This window comes from Carettochelys insculpta, chromosome 4, assembly GCF_033958435.1.
Source record: "Carettochelys insculpta isolate YL-2023 chromosome 4, ASM3395843v1, whole genome shotgun sequence".
Taxonomy (NCBI): Eukaryota; Metazoa; Chordata; order Testudines; family Carettochelyidae; genus Carettochelys; species Carettochelys insculpta.
In genome coordinates, this window is record NC_134140.1 from 51,245,317 (window position 1) to 51,268,018 (window position 22,702).

Sequence of the window (22,702 nt, forward strand, 5' to 3'; positions counted from 1 at the left end):
TTTTAATTAAAAATATTTGCACTGGAAAGATGATAAATGAAAGATAGTATTTTTCAGTTCACCTCATACAAGTACTATAGTACAACCTCTTTACAATGAAAGTGCAATTTACAAATATTGGTATTTTTCTTACAAAACTATACTCCAAGACAAAACAATAGAAAACTTTAGAACCTGCAGATCCACTCAGTCATGCTTCTTATTCAGCCACATGCTAAGACAAACAAACTTGTTTACATTTACAGGAGTCAATGCTATCCACTTCTTATTTACAATATCACCTCTGCGTGAGAACAGGTGTTCACATGGTGCTTTTGCAGCTAGCATGGCAAGGTATTTACGTGACAGATATGCTAAACATTCATATGTCCCTTTGTGCTTCAGCCACCATTGCAGAGGATATGCTTCTATGCTGATGATGCTTATCACAAAAATGTGTTCAAGGGCAACTGGTGAGGAAGGATTCAAGGAGGCACCACCCCTCCCCTCAGGCAACATGGCCCAGGGTACAAGAGTGTGCATTGACTGGGAGCAGTGGAGGAAGTGGAGAAATGTGGCTCCACTCCCCCAGCTCTTGGCCACATCACTTGGGGGTAGGGCAGTACTGCTCCTCCTTGCATTTGTAGGTGGGAAGTGCAGTGACCCTGCCAGAAACCAGAGGAATGAAGCCACATTGCTCAACTTCCTCCTGCTGCTACTGAGGAGTACAGAAGGGCCTGACCCTTGCTGCCAGCTCCAGGCCCCTCTGCTACTTTCCCAGGCTTCCCAGAGGCTCTGGCCCATTGCATCTCCCACTCACAGCATTTGGGAGATCATATGGCCCCTTGGTTCCCCCTCATGTTTCGCCAGTGAATGCATTAATTAAATTTGTGATTGAAATCTCAAGGGGAGAATTGTATGTCTAGTTTTTCACATGATGCACTGTATTTCAATCTCAGATGATGATCCAGCATGTGGTGTTTGTTTAAAGAATACTTTCACTGCAGATAGGTGCTAATGTGAGGTTTTTAAAGAAAGCACTCAACCCCAGGTTTAAGGAGCTGAAATAACGTGTATCACATGCTTTCGGAAGTCTTAAAAGAGCAATGCTGTAATGCAGAAACTACAGAACCTGAAATGCCAGGAAAGAAAAATCAGCCTTCTGTTGGTCGTATTTGACTTAGATGGTGAAAGTTAATATCTGTTAGTCAGCAGTGCTTTGGATTATTATTGAGCAAAAACCATCCTCAGCATTGACATATGTCCTCTGAAATGGTGGTTAAAATCTGAAGTTGTATATGATTCTTTAGCACATCTGGCACATAAATATCTGGTGACATCGGCTTACAACAGTGCCACATAAATGCCTGATCTCACTTTTTCAGGTTGCATTGTAAACTGGAAGCAGGAAACATTGTCTCCTGCTAATGTAAATAAATTTGTTTGGCTGAAGAAGTAGTAGGACTGAGTAGAATTGTAGGCTCTGAAGTGTTCCATTGTATTTTTGTATGCATTTATTTTTTGTACATAATTATACATATGTAAGTTTATCTGTCATGATAGAGATTACAATGAAGTACTTGTACGTGTATTGAAAAATATTTCTTTTGTTTTTTACAAGTGTAAATATTTGTAATCAAAATAGAAAAGTGAGCACTGTACACTCTAACTAAAATTAATCTATTTCAAAATGTAGCAAACATGCAACAATTTAAATATGTGATATTTGGTTATTGTTTAACATGATTAATTTTTTGGAATTGCTTGACAGCCCTAATTTGAAGGATTTTAAATTGAGGTTTTCATGTATGTATGCAAGAAAAAATCATTCTAGGATTACTTTGATATACAAATACACACCCTATTTCTTGAGTTTGGGTATGCATCTATTTGACAGATTTTTTTAAATGTAACTGGTAAGGATAAGCTGTCTTTGCAGTTTCTTAGTCCATGTGTGGCTTATTAGATTCCTGTTTTGGACATAAGTATCAACTTTTAAACTTAACTCCCTTCCCTCAGGGTGCAAAGATACTCCACACTGATTCATGGCTGTTTCAAAAGGCATCTCCTTGAAAACAGTCTTTTTTTTCTTGTTGAGAGTATGCTTGGATTTCTTGTCGCTTCTTATAAGCAAGTACTTCTGGTTAATCTTCTATGAGACCTAGCATCTGATTTTTCTTTCTGATTTTCTGCCTGCTTACAAAATCAGACATCAAAATATAGAAGTGTCACAGTGCGCTTTAACTTCCAAACTAATTATCTGACATGTTAGAGTTGTAGCTTTCTTTTGTTCTGGATTTCCTGTATATCCTCTATCTGCATAGAGACTGACCAGGAATTCTGTGTGGGTTTCCCCCTGCCTCCGCCAATTCTTACATGAGTATTGCATCCAGTCACACCAAGTGTGGCCTTTTCATACCAGGGAACCCGATGTGAGAATGTCCCATCTCAGTCACTTTTCCCATTTGCTACAGATTTTTTTCTTTCGTCTTAGTTTGATTTTTTTTCTAAATATTCAGGATAAATTTGGCAATTCAAATGATCTTATGCACGGGCAGCAGGTATAAAAGGCAAAGGGAGGCATTTTCCTCTGAAGCTAGCAAACCTGCAGATTATAAACAAAATGGACTTTACCTATAGGAGCACCAGAAGTAAATTGCTGTAGCAAGCTTGCTGCCATTGCCTGAATCATTCACTTGACCATCTAAGGCAGGGGTGAGCAAACATTTTTTGTTGGGCCCCAGCCGACGTTTCATCTCTGCAATTAGCTGGACCCTCCCAACCTGTTTAATGTAATCCAAACCAACAGAAATGTCAGTTATGTTCATATGAAAAAAAAACCCTTTTGGCATATGTAAGAAAATAAATATGTACGAAAGTAAAAAAATATATTAATCTGTGTATAAATGTGAATACACATACATAAAAACAATAACATATTTCAACATTTTTTAAAGAGATGGATGAGCCTAAGACCCAGCAGCCGAACGTGGTGTGCCTGCCAGTTGGGAAATTTCATGCCGTCCCACTCAACACTTTTTGCACCCTGACCTAACATAGTCAAAATATAACCTCTTTTCTTTCCTCAAGGGGTCTGAAGGGTATTAGAGATGACAAAAATACTACATCATCCAAATAATCATAATCTATTTGTCTGTTTCATGGTGGCGAGTTTGATTACTTGCTCTAATGCATAAAAACATACCTCATTTGGTTTAAGCCAGTGGCTCTCAGCCTTTCCAGATTACCTGAGCCCTTTCAGGAATCTGATTTGTCTTGTATACCCCAAGTTTCACCTTACTTAAAAACTACCTGCTTACATAATCAGACATAAAAATACAAGAGTGTTATTGAAAAAATGGTTTACTTCTCATTTTTACCATATAAATAAAAATAAATAGTTTGGAATGTAAATATTTTGTATTTGCATTTTAGTATTTAGTACATAAAGCAGTAAGAATAAGATGTATGAAATTCTAGTTTGTACTAGCTTTGCTAGTGCTCTCTGAGTAGCCTGTTGTAAAAGTATGAAAATATCTAGATGAGTTGACGAATACCGAATACCTCTGCACCCCAGCAGGGCTACATGTAATCCTGGTTGAGAACTACTGGTTTAAGCAAGGCTGCTTAGAATTAATTGACTGATGCAGCACATTTGATGCAAAATCTTGCTTAAGGATATCCTTTGTGTCTGTTAGCTGGCAATACGGTAGTGTGCCTGAGAAACCATTTTGGTACGTGAATAAGCCACATAATAGAAAATCAACAATTAGATGTTTCACTCTTAAATTTGTTTGGTTTTTTTTTAAAACAGTTTTTTAATGGGAATGTGCTCTCGACATATGCTTGTGCTTTTGGATAACATTTGACATTGGGAACAAACTCATACAAATTTCATACAACACTTGCCAATTTATACATGTCATACCTATTGGTTAACCATGTCTTTACATGATTGACCTCATGCTCTGGATGTTGAAAACATTTCTATGTTTTGCATTTTGAGTTCATGAATTTCTGAGATCTGTCTTAGCTGTGCTTTGCATCTGTGCTTTCTATTCCCTTTTTGTGTCTATTATTCACTCTTTTAAAGCTATACATTTGGCCAAGATATTTTTCAAACAGCTTTATGTAATTTTTACCACAGATTAATTTGTTTTCATTTGAAGTAAACACAAACCTCTGCAGTTATCCTTGTATTTTTGCCAAAAAACAAACAAACATGAAAAAGGCGGGGGAATGGTATTATTGGGGTGGGCTGCAAATGGGGAAAGTGGCGGAGGGGAAGAATATTCTTTTGAATATTTTCAACTTTACATTGATAATGTAATAAAGTAAGCAGTGGTGTTTTTCCAGTCAGGTCACTGCCTTTAATATTCTAGAAATTTCATATTCGTAGATTTCTTCCTACTACGTATCATCTAGTTATATGTATTTTTATTACTGTGACAAGCAAATGGCTAGCAACTTTGAATTCAAATCTGTTTAAAGTATGCAAAAATAGTTAGCCTTTCTAAGATTGGGTCAGAGATAAATAAGTATTTAAAAGGAATAAATATTTTCTCCCTAAAGGTTGAACTGAGAGATAGAGAGATAGAACGTCTAGTACTAGCACTGGATGGTGGTCGCTCTTATGACGTTATATCTTTGGAATCCAGAAGTAAAAGTAATGAGAAGGTTATTGCTCACTTAAATTTGCAGGTAACACATTTATGTGTATTTGATTGTCAAATTTAGAAATACTAGCAACCTATAAATAACTTGTAGCTTTCTTTTTTATAAAGTATATTTTGTTAGATGTACAATCAGCTTAAGCTGCTTAATTTAAATTTGCTTGGTGTCGTGTTTGCCAGTGTATTTTTAAATGACTTAATGCTTATATTGAGAATAATTTCAGTTCATAGCCCAAAGGTCTCAGTTTCTGTCTAGAATCTTTTGGAAAGACATCTTTGTTTAGAAACTTCCATTTTGTTATGCTGAAACTGTGAAATTCCTGTATGTAGTTTGGATTAATTTGAAAATGGGGTGTGGTTTCCAGCCTGAGGAGATACATTGATGTTAGTCCTCACTGAGCTAGCACACTAAACATGCTGTGGCATACGTGCCCATCAGATACCCTATCTACATAATTGAGGCAGCTGTCCCACAGCTCATGTTGCTGTGGCTACACTTTATTTTTAATATGCGAGCTCGATGAAGGCTAACACAAGTATGTCTCCTTGAGCTAGGAATCAAACCTCTGTCTTCCAGTGTAGACATGCCCAAAGTGGTTTGCTCTAGGTTATGCATACAGAAAGTGAAGGGCAGAGCAGCAAACTTAAAGTGGGTCTAAAGAGCCCCAAACTAATGACCTGACTGCTGGCCCATCTTTCCTCTCCAAGTAAGTTAAATGCTTTTTAGGGTTACAGATGACCTCAGTGGAAGTTCAAGGAGGTCAGGAATGTAGAAGTAGTGATCAGTGTTCCCTGTAAGCAAAGTGCTTGGGTGGTCACCCAGGAGAGATTCAGGGGCTACTCAGCAGATCAGAAGAGCACCCAGAGCCACCCACCCTGGGCATCATGTGTTTCTCTTGGTGGTGCACAGCTGCACATATGTTGGTGCACAAAACAAAATTTATTCTGCCCTTGGGTAGAAAAGAATTATAGGGAACACTGGTATTGAGAGATCCTCTGAGTGCTTTTGATGGGAAGGAGAAGTATTGGGGTTGTCAAGGTACATAGTAGGAATGGGGAGGTGGGATGAAGAGGGGACTTATGAGGGACATAACTTATCCGTCTGTTAATGGCCCCCCAGGGGCTGTAGTAATGAAGAATATATTGAGACACATATGCCAGCCCACCCATTGATATCCTTCAGGAATGGTTCAGGCTTGCAGCCAGGACTGCTGTCAGGCTGTAGCTGAGAGAATATCAACACTTCAGCTCCCTTAGTGTGGCTGTGCATTTCCCAGTTTTCTGATGTTTGGGCTTTTTTCATGGCGATATTAAGGCCAGTTCTACACTTAGTTCTTCAGTATAATTTACATCATTTAGGGGTGAGAGTGACATGAGTTATATCAGCCTAAGCACTGGTGTGGACAACACACCCACCAATATAGCAACCACCTCTTATGGGAATGGAATGGGTTTATTATGCCAATGGGAGAACTTTCTCCTGTCACCGGGAGAGCTTCTTCACCAGATGTGCTACTGTGACACAGCTGCACTGAGGTAGCACTTCTAGTCTTGACTAGCCATAAGCTTCTTGTAAAGTAGGTCTTAATTCCATATGTCTTAGTTTCTCAGCCTTTGGGTTTTTGGAATTTAATTTGTGTTCTGGTAGGGTACAAAGACCTTGGGCACTGAGTGTCTACAACCTTAACTTCAAGTTACTCATTTTTCTTTTTTTTTGTACGTGAACTTTTATTACTTGCTAAGAATAGGAAAATGTGCAATTTCATATTATTATGTGGGTTGTTTTCAATGCATAAAGCAGATAAAGTTATTCAGAAGCATTGTAAGAGGTATTCTCTTATCTTTAACTGCATCATTGTGTTTAATATTCCTGTTTAATTTATAAATGCATTTTAGGTTGAATATCTTCAGCAAACAAACAGGGAGCTTGAGAATCGCATACAAGACCTCTTAGACACGAAACAAAATGTCACTAGTGAAGTGGTTCAGTTAAGCAATAAAAATGAAGAGCTATGCCAAGAACTGAGTGAGATAGACCACTTGGCACAGCAGTTAGAAAGACACAAAGAAATTGCGCTTGAGACTGCAGATAAGGAAATTGGAGAAGCTAAGGTAAGCAAATACTGTAATTTGCTTTGGTGGTGTGTTTCTGATTCAGCTGCCAGTGAAATAATTTATATTATTTACATTGGCTTCTAGAGAAGTTATTTTCCTAAAACAGGGCAAAACTTTTGAAATGTACTTAAAATATTGTATGGAATTTCTCCTTGAAAGATGACTATCCTTACACTATGATTTAGTTGGTTATTTTTGTTGCTATGGCATTACAGAGCTTCATGTCATACCATAAAGCTTTCTTCCCTTCACCTTTTGGTGGTTTTTGTTCAAGATTTTGTTCTATTAAGAATGAACACGAAAATGCCCAAAATGGAAGTGGGTTTATTTTTCTTATTTTGCCACTTTACTACTTTAGCCAAGATAATTATTTAAAGAGTAGCCCCAGAGAGGTAGCTGAGGTAGTCTTCAAGGTGCTATAGGACTGCTTTTTTGTTTTGTCAAGATACAGACTAATAGTATAATTTATTAGGTCATAAGCTTTCATGGGACAGACCCACATCTTTCCTCCAGATCTGAAGAAGTGGGTCTGTCCCATGAAAACTTATCACCTAATAAATTATACTGTTAGACTACTTTTTTGTTTTATTTAAAGAGTAGTTAGCTTCTAGAAGGAAAACAAATCTGTCTTTAAAAAAAATCCTGAGACCAAGAACTTCTGGAACAAAATAGATCTTTGATAGAACGATGATCGTGTTTGGAGGGTTCTGCTGAAAAGCAATAGCTCATTAAATTGCTGTGGTCTATGACAAATATAAATCACTGTACAGCAAATTGGAGATATTTTCAGTACATGTTGGACTTCCCTGGTCCAGCATCCTCAGGACCTTGACTATTCCCAAACCAGGGAGTTTTTCAGACTGGGGAGGTCAACTCCAGCCCTTCTGCAGCTGGCCCCCGCTACTGGCCACCATTCCCAAGCTCCCTTTCTAGCTGCCTGCCATCCCCCACTGCCATCTGACTCCTGGCTACCGCAGCTTTCTAACCCAGGAACATCCCTTGTCCTGTCAGAGAGTCCTGTATTAGAAAGGTCCAACTTGTACTTCTGTGCTTTGCTTAATAAATATATGAGGAAATTAAGCTCTTGACTGAGTAAGTAATGACTAGTAAATTCTTAGCTATTAAGTTCATATTTTTATTGGTACCCTGTTACCAGATTTGCCTGTTACTCTGGGGTATGCTCATTTATTTGGGGTTACAGGAGGGAAGAATGTGCCAGAGAGAGAGAAAAAGAGAAAAGCGACCAGTTTAACAATGAAAGTTATGTATTTCTGGGGAGTGAATATATATTTAAAAGTTACAATACTAAATAAAATGATTACAAATGTTAGGGCTAGCAAACCGTATAACTTATTACATCAGACAAGGTCAGGAGGCTATGCCGAGAGAGAGAGAGAGAGAGACTGAGATCTCACCACTCCGTGGAGCTTGCATTTATTGGGGTTCCCAAATAGTGATGGTAGTTGGGGGTGTGTGTGTTCTGAGGGCAGGAGACTAACAGATCCCCCAGCATGATCAGATAGGAGGTGATGGAGTCTCAATGGAACTGATGTAGAGTTTACATCCAGGCATCAGAATGGTTTCATGAGCAAGGGTTGGAGTTTTTGTAGGTACAGGAAGATAGTTCAAGAAGAACACTGTATTTGATTATGGTAAACAGAGGTGAGACAATAGAGATTGATCATGCTTGGCTATGGGTGATGTTCCTTGAAAGAGCTCGCAATGCATCTAGGCAGTTTCAATATTTTGGATATCAATAGGATCCATTACTAGAATTGGTCTGTTAATAACTAATTTGGGTGTGAGCAGGCCTGATGAGTTCATTAGAATCTGGAACAGAGATTCCCATCAGGTAGTGCTTCTCTGCTTTGGGTATCCCATAGTTCAGTGTGGTTCCTGCTTTGGAAAAGCTGGTCTCCAGACAGTATGCTAAGACCAGAAAGACATCTCCATATCTTCAATGCAGATGAGGCTAGGGGTGTTTCCTTAATCCAATCACCTGTGTTGGTGGGATTTAGGTGTGTCTGTCCCTGGCAGTTTCAGTGCTTTGTCTTTGATTCAAGCAGAGGCCTGCAGGAAGGGAATTGGGTTTCTATGAGGAGGTGCGTACACTAGCAAGTCCTTTTGAAATAATTTTCAAAAGGAGGGCCTCTTCAGAAATATCCTGCAGAGTTTCTATATGCAAAATGCATTCTTTTGGAATTGCTCTTACATTCCCATTTCAGAGAGAGCACCTTCTTTTGAAAGATAATGTGTGTAGATGTTCCATGGGCTGCTGTTTTGAAAGAGCAGTCCTCCATGGTACTGGCCAGCGGGAGCACAGAGATGCCCCTGCCAGCACCAGCGGAGCTCTGTGGTCTCTGCATCCAGCCATGTTTAAAAGTGCATGGATCCAGAAACCCTGTGGCAGGAAACTAAGAGTGTGCTGGTTTCAGGGAGAGCACAAGCCTCCAGAAGCACACCCTCCTCCTCAGGCTCTGCCTGCAATACCCACTCCACCACCCCCATGGCCAATGGTCAGGATCCCTGTGCACCCCAGGGGCCCCACTCTGAGCTGGCGGATGGCTCCTATGAGTCCAGCTAGGGCCCCAAGAAGAGTGCCCCCTCTTGGACAGAGGCAGAGGACCTCTTAGGACTTTGGGGCGACGAGGAGGTCCTTCTTCAGACAGGCATATAGCGCTGGAATGGTGTGGCATTTGGCCAGCTATCCACTGGCCTGATCTCCTGGGGGGGACCCCCACCACATGGCAGACCAGGTATGCAGCAAAGCTAAAGAGCTGGTGTATTGCTGGGCCTGGGATGCAGCTAGCCACTTGCAGGCAACGCTCACCGGCTGACCCTATTTCGAGGAGCTGGACCGCCTCCTTGGGCCGAAGGAGGTGGCTCTGCTGATTGTGGAGCTGGATGCCGCTGGGCCAGAGATAGACAGAGGACCACCCAGGACCCTCAAGCGACACTGTTCCCTGGCTGCTGGAGCAGGAGATGGAGCCCCTAAGCGAAGATGAGGGCTCCAGTGATGGAATCCTCGTCACTGCAATCTCCTCCGGGTTGTCCAGCTTGGACGTCTCCACCCTGGCCTCCCCCGAGTTCCTGGAGGGACTGCCAAATAGGTACTGGGCATTCCGGATGCTCCAGGGCATGGGGAGTTGTGCCTGCCCCTGCCACAGATGGAAGTGGGCTGCTCATGCAGCTGCTGGCCCCAGTCCAGATGCACCACAGCTGGCCATGCTCGACATTCAGCACCCGCTCCCCTGAACAGCACCACAGGCGCATTGCCAGGGAGGGAAAGGGGCATGTGTGGCCGAAGCCTGTGTGTGCTTCACCCATGTGGGGACCCCTAGTGCCTGGGATCTCTCAGGACTCCCAGAACATCAGATGGAGGGTGGGGCCCATGGCAATAGAGAGCGGGGGGCATGGCCCCTGGGGCTGGGTCATGAAACTGTTAGGTCATCCCTCTGTTTCCAGAGCTCCATCATCTGGGGGCCATACAAGACCCATCGACAGCCAAGGGAGCCCTACAGCAGCTGGCGAGGGGGCTGGGCCACCCCCAGCTCCCACGCCTGTGCAGGGCCACAGCAGAGACGACTGCTGGTGCCACCATGAAGAGGAGGCCGCTGCACACACAGCTGCCTTGTGAGAGCAAAACAGCATGCTATGGGAGTGGCTGCTGTTGGAGACGACAGTCTGGGATTAGGTTGTGGGTGCCCTGGACAATCTAATCCAAGCTGTGACCACCCTCCTGTCCTAGCCTCCCATTCCCATGCCAGGCAATCCTGCAGCCCCTCCCCCCCGCACACACACCCAGACCCCCTCTCTTGCTGACTCTCACATCACTGCCCTGCTCCCACCCAACCTCCCTCCAGTTGCCCGGTTGGCACTTGGCCAGTGGCTCGTAGCCACTGCTGGGCCAGGGTGAACCAGCCCCCCATCTTACTCCCCCCCCCATGTCTCGCCAAGCCCATGGCCACAGCACCCCTCCCATGCCCTTACCTCCCTGTAGTCCCAGCCCCAACAGGGACCCCAGAGCCAGGGCGATAGGTGCCCATGCACCTGGTGCAGGTCATAGCCCTCCACCTCTGTGGAGGACTAAGCGTGCCCACCCCAGGACCCCTCTCCAAGTTTGCTGCCTCCATGCCCCCACCATGGCTTGCATGTCGTGGAGGCGACCTCCAGGCATGTTAGGAGGCACCGCAAACACCCATTCAGGAGCCCAAATGTCCACTCAACCATGTACTGGGCTTGGTTCAGGCGCCTGTTAAAAATGTGCTGGGTGTGGTCAGAATGTCCTGTATAGGGCCACATGAGCCATGGGTGCAGGGGTAGGCAGCATTGGCCACAAGGCAGAAGGGCATGGTTGTGTCCCTGACCAGGAGGTCCTGCGGGGGATAGTAGGTCCCCTCCTGCATCCTGCATCTGTGCAATGAATTCCTAAACACCCGGGCATTGTGGGCCTGGACCGACCAGTCCATGCAGATGTCTATGAACTGCACTGTGGCATCGATGAGGGCCTGGAGCACCACTGAGTGGTACCCCTTGCAGTTGATGAAAGTGCCAGCACTGTGGTCCAGGGCCCTGAGAGTGATGTGGGTCCCATCCAGCGCCCTGAAGCAGTTGGGGAAGCCCAGCTTCATGAATCCCATGAAGGCAAAGTCAAGGTCCCCGATACAAATGACCCGGTGGAGGAGGAGGGTGTTGATCATCCTGACAACCTGCATGGTGGGGATGGCAAACATGCCTGTGGGTGCATGGCTGGGTGCTCCATGCCTCAGGTTCCCCAAGGGTACCCCTTGCCTGGAAGCCTCCTCCTAATGGTGGATGTGTGACCCGAGCACTGCTTACCTTCATGAGGTTGGCCCTGATGGTGGCCTTGCCCACCCCAAACTGGTGGCTGACTGACTGGTGGCTGTCTGGGGTGGCCAGCTTCGAGATGGAAATGGCTAGTCTCTTGTGCAAAGGGAGTGCGGGCCGCATCTCGGTGTCCTGGTGCTGAAGAGCTGGGGTGAGCCAGTGATGTAGCTCCAGAAACGTCCGCTTTGTCAAGCGGAAATTCTGGAGCCAGCGGTCATTGTCCTAGTCCCCCAGCACGAGGGAGTTCCACCACTAGGTGCTGGTGGGATCACCTAAGTTGGGGGTGTGGCCATTGCTGTGGGGGAGGGGGCAATGTGTAGGAAGGTGGCTATGTGGGTGGCCTCCTGGAGCCTCTGGAGGACGACCACGATCACCATGGCCAGCAGGCTGACCATGGCCTCGAAGAGCTCCCCATCAGGGAGCTGCTGGGGATCCATAGTGTTCTCCGCAGTGACTCCTCTGCAAGTTTGAGTTCTGCAGTGCTCTGTGTTGCAAAGCAGCCCTCAACATGTGCAGGGCGAGGGTGCTTGGGAAGGGCCCTTTAAGGGAGCGGCTGGCTGCAGCGCCTGGAAGGGCTTGTCCACTGTGCGACCCTGTCCGTGGTGTTTCCTGGCCTGTTTTTACGAAAGAGCACCCTGGACTGTGTGGACATTCTTTTTCAAAAGAGCAGACCAGGCTTTCAAAAAAGCAGATCGTAATCTCAATCCACTTTTGACATGTGGCCGCGCTCTTTTGAAAGGCAATCTTCTGGAAGGTACCCTCCAAAAGATCACCTTTTGAAGCAGTGCAGTAGGTTAGATGTAGCCTGAATGTCATTCCCTGGCTTCCCAAGACTTGCACAGGTCTCACACGTGGTCACGCTCTGGTTCCCCAAAAACACATTGGTGGTAGGTAACCACATGTACTTAAAATTTAGCAAATGCAATTTACTAAAAAAGCGGTTTCTATGTTTTCACAAAAATATTTTGTACATAATGTTAAGGATGTTTTGAGTTTAAAAAAAAATTCAGATTCAACACATTAACATGTGGTTTGAACCGGGATGGGAATTTTCTGGGTCATTATAGGGGCTCGTTTGCATACTTGGCTTAATCTGATTCTTGCCTCCCACCCCCGCACCTCTTCTGCCCCTCTACTCTCTGATTTGCTCACCTTGATAATTTATTTTTTCTGATTTGTCCACCTTGATTGCTATTTTTGGATCTCTGTGCCTTAAATTTTGAGTCTGTTCTGGTATGGCTATGGTCTGAAGAAGTGGGTCTGTCCCATGAAAGCTCACCTAATAAACTATTTTGTTAGTCTTTAAAGTGCTACTTGACTGCTTTTTTGTTTTGATAGTATATAGACTAGCATGGCTTTCTCTCTGTTGCTATGATTTTGAATTGTAATAATTATTTTTATTAATTTATGTTAACTTTGATTAATAGAAAGAGATTGAAAGGAAACACAGTGAAATACAGGATCTTGAAGAAACAATAACAAAACTTAAGTCAGTAAGTAAAACAATCTTTTCAAATTGAGGGTTTTTTCAGGTAAATCCAGTAATTTTTTGTTTTTGTTTTTTTTTAATTTTTGTTTACCATATTTTATATAGAATGTTTTACACCTTCATCCTTAAGAGAGAAATTGTTAAAATTATAGGAATGAAGAAAGCTGCTAGCCTTTTTAAAATAGAAAAAGCATATAGGCATGAATATCTTCTGTAATATCTAACAACTTTAATAAAATAGCTTAGAATATCATTTCCAAAGTTGAAGAGCTGAAAGAGCCTTACTATAATTTTGTAGTGAAGTTAAATAAATTAAAGAAAAATTTGTATAGACAATTTGCTTTTAAACAATATAGTTTTCTTTCTGTATCTATTTCTACATGTATTTAGGGTTGTCCAGCAACAGAAAAAATTGAATACCATTTATTTAAGTATTTTGGATGTTTTCTTCATTTTTAAAATATATTGATTTTTAGATACATCACACAATAGAAAGTGTACAGTGCTCACTTTATTATTTTTATTACAATATTTGCACTTTAAAACAAAAGATAGTATTTTTAATTTATATAATACCAGAGCAGTAGTGTTCTCTTATCATGAGTTACAAATGTAGAATTATTTAAAAAAAAATTAAACTTCAAAAATTAAAAAAAATGGAGAATTTAGAGTCTACGAGTCGTATCAGTCCTATTTCTTCTTAAGCCAGTCACTGAAACAAGTTTGTTTACATTTGCAAAATATAATGCTGCCTGCTTCCTGCTTATGATGTCACCTGAAAGTGAGAGTAAGTGTTTGCATTATACTATTGCAGCTGGTATTACAAGGTATTTAGATGTCCGCTGTGAATCTTTATTGTATGTCCATTCATGCTTCCACCACCATTCCAGAGAATGTGTGTCCTTACTGATGACAGATTCTGTTCATTAATGATCCAAAGCAGTGAGGATCAACACATGTTCATTTTCATTGTCCACTCAAAATTTTTTATATTGCTTTTTTTTTAATGCAGTTATGTACTAAAAAAGAATGTGTGTTTGTAATTTGTACTTTAGTGATAGAAATTGCATCGCAGTATTTGTAAGAAGTAAAAAAAAAAAAACTCTTGTTTTTCAGTGCAAATATTTGTAATAACAAATAAGACAAAGTATTATACTTTGTACACTTTATATTCTGTATTGTAATTGAAATGTATGTAATCAAAACATAGAAAAACATCCAAAATATTACATAAATATTACATAAATTTTCAATTTGATTGTGATTTTATTTATTTTTATTTTTTGAGTTAATTGTGATTAATTGACAGCCATAGTTGTAGTACATAGGACATTTATGTGGAAAAGACAGTCTTTTCCTTGAGTTATCCGTATTATCATATCTTCTTCCCTGATATCATAATCCTTAATTTATAATGATATAATTATTTTCACTCCAACTAAATAGGATATCTCAGAGAAGATTCTTCATATAGAAACTGATCAGATTAAAATCAGGACTTGAGCATTTTATCCAGCAATTGCTGGGTTAAAGACAAAACTTAACACCCCAGATCAAAAACTGCCTGAGGCCCATGTCATTTAAAGTCAGTTTCATGTAGTTTAAAACAACACATCATATAGCGGTATTGTTCAAGTATTGTATGTAAATAGTACAATTCAGTGAGTTGGGTGATCTAATATGGGGAAAGATATTCACTAAACTGTGTTTCACCAAATGCAGAACAGGGTGAATACAAGAAAATATTGTTATACAAATTATTTAACTAAAGCCAATTAAATTAGCAAATGTAAAATATTTGATTTGTATTGTTTATTCATACACACTTATTAAATCTCTCACTTTAGTTGTACTTTCTTTCCTTTGCTGGTTCCTCTCTGCCTCTTTTTTTTTTTTTTTAAATAGTTTGCCTCTCTTGAGATAGTAGAATGAAACTGACCTGATTCTTAATTTCGCTGATGACTGCAGGGTTCTGAATTCAGTATATAGATAGCGTAATGTATTTTTACTTCACACTTGGCTGTAGTAAAAAAATGGCACCAAAACAATATATGTTCACTGACACCTAAAATTTTGTATGGGGAGTATGTTAAACAGTAGGAACATCTGCTCATAATTAGAAAGCTAAAAACAGTTAAATTATTTTGTTAAAATACTTTGCTTAATTTTTTTAGTGACACTTCTAGAAATCTACTAACTCTTTTAGTAATTTTATTTCAGGAATTAAGTTCATGTCGGAGAGAAAAAGAGAGGCTGGCTGATGAACTCTTTGGAAAAACAGATGAAAAACAGCATTTTGAACTATTGTTAAACCAGCTTGAACAAGAGAAGCAAAGGCTTTCAGAAAAAGTCGAAAACTTTGAAATTATAGGTAAATGTTTAAATATTGATTCCCTTTAGTGCTGCATATTTTTAAGATAAAATCCTAAAAATATTTATCTTTAACTCTGTAGCTGGTGGTAACACTAAATCACCCCTTAATATATGTAGAAATAAAAATAATTGTTTGAAGGCTTAAGGCTTTTCATCAAAATGTTTCAGCACCGATACTATATATATGTGGTGCTTTTTTTTTTTTTTTTTAAAAAAAAAAACAAAACAAAACAAAACAAAAAAGAGGAACTGGTACTCAGCTGGCTCCCCACCCCAGAGCCAATCCTGTGCCTGGGGCTGCCAAGGTGCTAGTACTGAGTACTAGCAAGTACTGGCACAAAAAGAAAGGGCTGTGTATATGTGATGTAATTTAGCTATAGAATGGTGGTTTACAGCCTCCTATATGGATTTATTCATGATAATTTTATTAACCTTATAGATGATGTCCTGAAATAGTACACTCTACTTGCTAATGCAAACTAAATTGTCGTGGAACTCAATATGATGATTGTGGCTACTGTTTCATTTATTTTGTGTTTGTGTGTCTCTTGCTGTGTGATTTTTGCTTACCTTTCTGTCTGTAATATGTTGGAAATACAGCTAACACTTCAAAGTCATAAATTGTAGGCATATACTATTAACTCTCTAGTTTTGTCAGTTATAAAATGTACTTTATCTTCTATCGGACTTTTTAGTAATATTTAGTAATAATGACTAACTTGAGTGTGAATTCCTTCAAATAATCTTTTATTCATATACATGAATTTTGTTATTTCTTGGGTGCTATCGTCTGCAGAACGAGAACTTGTCTTAGAAGTAGAGAGAATGAGGTTAGAATATGGCATAGCTTTTGGAGACAAGTCACCGTCTCGACTAGATGCATTTGTGAAGACTTTAGAAGACGACCGAGATTACTATAAAAGAGAGCTAGAATATCTTCAAAAGATGATAAAACGAAGATCTAGCCCATGCCGTAGGTCTCCAGAAAAGGTAATGCTCCCTGTCTAAATATTAACTGCAGAAAATTAATTATCCTAATTGTCTTTTTAAGTTGCATTCCCAATATTAAGAATAAGTAACTGCAAACCATAATAGTAGGCTTAATTTTCGTCTTTTACTGTTGACATTTTTAAGCCTTCTATTAGTGCTCAGTCTATAAAAATCCTCTGCCAGATGGCTTGGGCTAAGGCACTGTCTAGTTGCAGTGCAGTGAAACAGCCCTTTAGCCTGAGCTGTTTATTCTGAGTCAGGTGGCATGGGCTGGCAGTATAGACATATCCTGTTTGTTTTGTTGAGTTTTGGAAAAACTGTTCCTTGTTTGTATTAACAGGAAAGCATAAAGGTGCAATCAGGATTGGGCCTCCATTTTGATGACTTTTTCCTAGAAATGCATTTTTTTTACAGATATTACTGGTAAGTATGTATAATATATATTTATTCTTTTTGATTTACTTTGCAGAGTGAAGATCTGAGGTTGATTACCAGGGAAAGAGACGAACTACAATCTATGTTGGATAGATTTGAAAAACATATGATAGAAATTCAATCCAATGTCAAATTACTGACTTCAGAAAGAGACAAATTAAAAGACCTTTATGAACAAGTAAGAAACCAAGGGTGTAATCTAGCTGCCATTGAATTTGTTGACTAACACCTTGCAATACCATTTATTAATTAAAAAAGCTAAGATTGAAGGAATTGAGGGTTCAACGTGGTGGGCTCCTAGGAGCGTAGACCAACCAAGATATAACAAGCTGTAACTACTGAAGTAGGATTGCGAATTTAGTTGTTTGTTAATTATGTAATTCCTGATTTTTATTCCTTTGTAACAAACTGGTATCTTTTGAAGTTAGCATGCTAACTTCAAAGAAATTCTAGTAGTGGCTGCTATGTCTTTGTGAATTCAGTTAGTATATTTGCTGTGCAAATCTAATTTATATGTGATGTCCTTGAAAACCACAGTGATGAGTATGAAGGGCAGGACTAAGTACAGTGGGGGGAAGGGAGAAGGAAGGAATGAAGTGATACAGCATGGGGGCTGACAGGCAAAAATCTCCACCAAGGTGGGGACATAGATTCGGCTCCAGTGGCTGCAGTAGGGTGTGCAGCTACAGGGATGCACAGCTCCTGCACCAGAGCTGACCACAGCTGCGAGGCAGGGTGCGTGGCCCTAGCCACAGCCCCCTCAAGCACTGGCTGTAGCCAGAATGGTGAGTCACTCTGGGGCAGGAGCATATTGCCAGAGTTGTAGTCCCTGATGCAATTCCCTGGCAGAAACCATGTTGCTGGAGTGCAGTGGGGGCGCAGCCACAGGCAGCATGCAACCCCAGTTCCACAGCCAAGCCGGGGCTGGGAGGAGGGTTCATCATCTTGAGACGTCACAGAACATGAACTTGCACTCTTGGCTGCATGCTTTGGCAGAAGACACAAGACTGGGGACAGGAGGAAATGCAGCCTGGGCGTGCAGCCTGGCTGGAGTCCTTCCATCCTCTGGAAGCTTAGGGGCGGGGGCTGCAGGATCTTGATTCTAGCCATCCCATCTTAGTTGCAGTATGGCTGGGCCTCATAGTCCCAGCTTCAGCCCTCATTTCAACTGCTGACTTCTGAATTGGAAGAAGTCATGAAGTAAAGATAAAGGAATCTGTGATCTTTGTAACTGAATCATAGCCTCAGTGATGAGTGCTATGGGAAATCTTAAAGAAGGCAGATAGAAATTAAAATTATAATCTACCTTATTAGTATAATTTGTTAATATTTAAACTAAATGTATGTCTGTGCTTTTACTACAGAAGTGTGAATAGCAGTGCTTTGCTGTAACTCCCATGTGTACATGCCACAGGAGCAAACTAAAAGGTTTCTAATTCTTGTTAATGTGAACTAAGAACCTTTTAGTTTGTGCCAGCAGAGTCCACATGGAGGAATTAGAACACAACACTTCTGGTGTGTACTGCTGTTCATAACTAGTCCGAACTGCAGAGCAGTGTAGATAAACTTTGGGTCACCTAATATTTTTAAATCCAGTTATAGAGCTTTACCTAATTTATGCTATAGTACTCTATGGGATAGAATCCTCAAAACTGCTAACTTTAAAATCTTATGCCCTCAAATATGTGACCTTAGGAATATTTTTAAGGAGGTGCATTTTGGAACATTTTATCAAATGATGATTCTACAGTATATAGTAAACTCATTTGCAACTCTTGTACTTCTGAAGAGTAATTAATTAAAATGGTACCCAACGTACTTGGTATTTAGAAAACGAAAGTTAAATGATGGAGAGGTAGAATTCAAGAGTACGGGAGGGGAGGATAGACGTTAGGGAAAGGCGAGGAACTAGACAACTGAAGACAGTTTGGACATAAGGAAGAGCAAAATCATGAGGTTTGTGTGGGAAAATCAGGAAGTCTGCCTTTGTGTGTCTTAAAAACACTTTCTGGATGTCTAGGATATAACTAGAAAAATGCAATATAGCTAATGCAATAAAAATATTAAAATCAGTATGTAATTTTTCTTAGCATTGTGTACAATGTATTGTTTTTGAATATTTGAATACCACTAAGCAGTACTCTTTTTAAAGTCTCAAGATGAACTAAATAGGTTGAGAAGAGAGGCAAAGCATACCTTAGTTTCTCAAAGTTACGTGGAAGAGGAAAGAGACATGGCATTAGCTGACTTTAGAAGAATGGTGGCAGACAAAGAAAGCCTAAGGGAGAGGCTAAAGGTGAGCATGTGTTAAAATAAATAATGCCTTCTATGTTAATCTCTTGAATATCTACCCTTGTGATTTCTGAGGGGAACTTCTAACGTGTTGCTTATTTATGTGGTCATAATTAAGAGCGTGCAACTTCAGTTTTTGTCTCCCGTGAAACCGCCACTGGACCACTTGTACAGTCTGTGCAGAATTAAGGACCTCTCTGGAAATTCAAATTTTTTAAATATTGTACCTGTCAAAACAATCTCCTTATACATCAAAGAATGCATTTGTCAGGCGAAATTATGCATAGGATCAGTATGTTTGTGCGCCAAATGTATGGCTGTACTGTTACAATTACTTCTGCATGTTGTTTCAGTTTATTGACAGAAAAAAATTAAACCTATGCTCAATAATATTGTGGGTTTTTTTGTTTTCCTTCAAGAGATTTCCCTGTGGGTGCTCCACTCTGGTCAAATGCATCCTGGTGCCATCAGTTGGAGATGCTGATAGCAGTATCCCTTTTCTCCTCAACCCCTCTTGAGGCTGTACACGCACTTTGCCTGAGTCACAAACTGTTACTATTTAAATTAGAGATGTTAATGGTTAGCCTTACCCTAAATGGATGAGGCTTACTGGTTAAGATTAACCTGTGGGAGCTGGAGGGGCCTCATATCTGCATTGGGCAGGGAGCTGCTTCAGCCCTGTGGGGCCTGCCATGGGTATGGGGCACCCCAGCTGAGTTGGATCACCCCTGGTCTGCAGTGGGCATGGGGTGAGCCAGGGACAGGAGCTTTTTTCCTGCTCAACCTGAGTGGACTGTGTCCTCAGCAGGAGGAGTGAACTTCCTGGCTGTGCCCCTGGTTAATCAGTTAACTAGTAAAATCCCATTTAATACCCCTAATTTACATAGCATGTGTGTGGCCTGGGCTCCTCAATTCTTTTCCCCTGTCCCTGGCTAGAGACAGAATGCAACAGTTCCAATACCTTCTTTCAACAACCCCCTTAGACTCATTTGGACATAGTTATAGTGACAATTCTTTCTCTTTTTGAAAAAAAGTTCCCTCAACATGCCAGATTCTCCCAGATTCCAGAGGTGCTCCTCTTGCAGAGAGGTCATCCCTGAATCACATGGCCACTCTGTGTCTGCTACCCAGGAGAGTCCCACGTCCTCCAAAATGCCTATACTGCCAAAAGTTGAAAGCACAAACTCGAAAAGGCATGTAGCTGCACGTGAATCTCGTTCTGCTTCTGGACTCTCAGATCATCATCTGATTCTGGACAGACCCTGGCAAGGGAAACAGAAGCAAAACTTTCAAAGTGAAAGGTGAGTCCTCAGCCTCCCCAGGCATACAGAAGAACAAAAGACAGAAGCACTAAATAACACGTCACCAAAACAGCCCTCTGCTGTCACGGTGTCACCTTCAACTCACCTGATCACAATACCTCACACCTATTCAGCACCACATCAGTTAGTGTGGCTCAGCGCTACTCAGCAGCAATTTCTAAGCCCCACTGACCTCACTATATCCCATTCCTAAGGGACTCCCCTCCTGGATGGAGACTTTTCTCCAAAACCCCCAGGGCCATATTTTCAGTCACTCTCATAGCCCTTTCACCCTTATTCAGTGGTGAGGGATAAGACCTCTCTCTACGCTACTCCCCACTTTGGGGTCCCACACAGGCAAAACACATCTGCCACACAATACCCATGGCATGCTCCCCGCTTGATGGGACTATTACTACCATTCCCCAGGCATTGACCCTATTGGGGCACATGGGACTATTATCGAATGGGACAAACTAACCATCCCACAATGCGGAGGCAAATCCACAAGCCTTCCCCGTTAACTCCCCAGGTGGAAGTGCACCTCAGCTACAAACAGAATTCACAGGGGACACCCTGCTCATGGCCACTCCAGCCTCCCCTTCATCCCAGGAAGCCAAATTACCAACCATCTCTACAGCTACTGACAACTTCATCCACTTCCAGGACCTCTGTAAGAGAATGGGAGATGAGCTCAATATTACTGTGGAAGAAGTTTCAGATACCCACCATGAGCTAACAAACACATTACAAGCTGTTATCAACCCTGATAGCACTCCCAATCAATGGGCCCATCATGCAGTCCACATAAGCCATAATGCAGATGTCTGCCTCCATAACAGCCACGAGCAAGAGTATGGATCATAAATATTTCATCCCCTCCAAGGATACTGAGGTCATTTTTACACATCCTGCTTGCAACTCACTAGTGGGTGAGGCAGCTAACCAAAGGAAAAAGCAGCAGCAACAATTCAAGGCATCCCCATCTGACAAAGAAAACAAAAAGATGGACACTTCTGTGTGCAGGGTATGCTATTCTGCCACCTAGCAATTCATAACAGACGACTACACAACTAGTGAAGTACAGCCACAGGAATTATACAAACTTTTATTGATGACATGCCCCAGGAAAAAAGGGAATAATTTCAAGCACTGATATCCGAAGGACAACTAATTCCCATACAGCAATCTAGGCCACCCTAGATGTTGCAGATGCAGCTTCCAGGTTCACTGCCACGACAGTAATAATGAGTCATACATCCTGGTTCTCCCCATCATCTTCAAGGGAGAACCAAGCCATAAATGGAGGATCTTCCATTCAGTGGATGTAAACTGTTCATGCCAGCACTTAATGGTATTATCCACTCCATGAAGGATACCCATGCCACTCTTTAAATCCTAAATTCATCCATATCATCCAGAGGCCTATTGTTAAAAGGCAGTGTAGGTATCAACAGTATCAATGACCATGGTACCCCTATTACTCACACCAGCCGCAGCAATACAATATGGCATGCACTAGTGACAGCATCATAGATCCAGAGCCCAAAGACGACATCCTTCCCACTATCTGGAGTGACCCAATGTCAAGCCTCGGATAAGCATATTTAAGAAATTGGTCAAGAGCACTGAACAATCCACCCTTTCTAGTGCGTATAGTGACATCACATCACCTACTCTTTATGACCATTCCCCCATGATTGGGATGCCATTACCTCAAACTATTGGGCCCTCAAGATCATATACTCAGAATATACTGTCTCATTTACATCCCCACCCCACAACCACCCCATCACTCTGCCCCTCTTCAGGGACCCCTCTCTCATGCAATTGCTGCACAGCAAGATACAACACCCCATAGGCCTCGGACCAATAGAGCCATTACCTACTCAAAGGAGGGAGAAGTTGTTCTACTCCTGTTACTTTCTAACAGTAAAGAAAACCTGTGGATGGCAATCCATTTTAGGTCTGAGGCCTGAGCAAATAAATACAGAAACAAATATTCAGGATGTCACTCTCTCTACAGTAATTCTGGCATAGGGAGACTGGTTTTCTGCTCTTGACCTCCAGGATGCATATTTTCATACAATTGATCCACCTGGCAAATACATGCTTAAGATTCATGTTTGAGAAGGACCATTAGCAATGTGCTTTCTTTTGGTATCTCCACAGCACCATGAGATTTTTCAAAGCTCCTGGCACACTTA

The 22,702-nt window shown here is 41.5% G+C and overlaps 1 protein-coding gene across 1 annotated transcript in view; it reads left to right on the forward strand.

The window, feature by feature from the left end:
- Positions 1-22,702, forward strand: part of CEP135 (centrosomal protein 135) — an 84,136-nt gene that overhangs the window by 15,777 nt on the left and 45,657 nt on the right. The window contains exons 7-13 of the mRNA XM_074991819.1: positions 4,552-4,680; positions 6,549-6,764; positions 13,043-13,108; positions 15,325-15,475; positions 16,274-16,467; positions 16,937-17,080; positions 19,055-19,198. Of these exons, the coding sequence (XP_074847920.1) occupies positions 4,552-4,680; positions 6,549-6,764; positions 13,043-13,108; positions 15,325-15,475; positions 16,274-16,467; positions 16,937-17,080; positions 19,055-19,198 (1,044 nt within the window). The remainder of the gene's footprint in view (positions 1-4,551; positions 4,681-6,548; positions 6,765-13,042; positions 13,109-15,324; positions 15,476-16,273; positions 16,468-16,936; positions 17,081-19,054; positions 19,199-22,702) is intronic.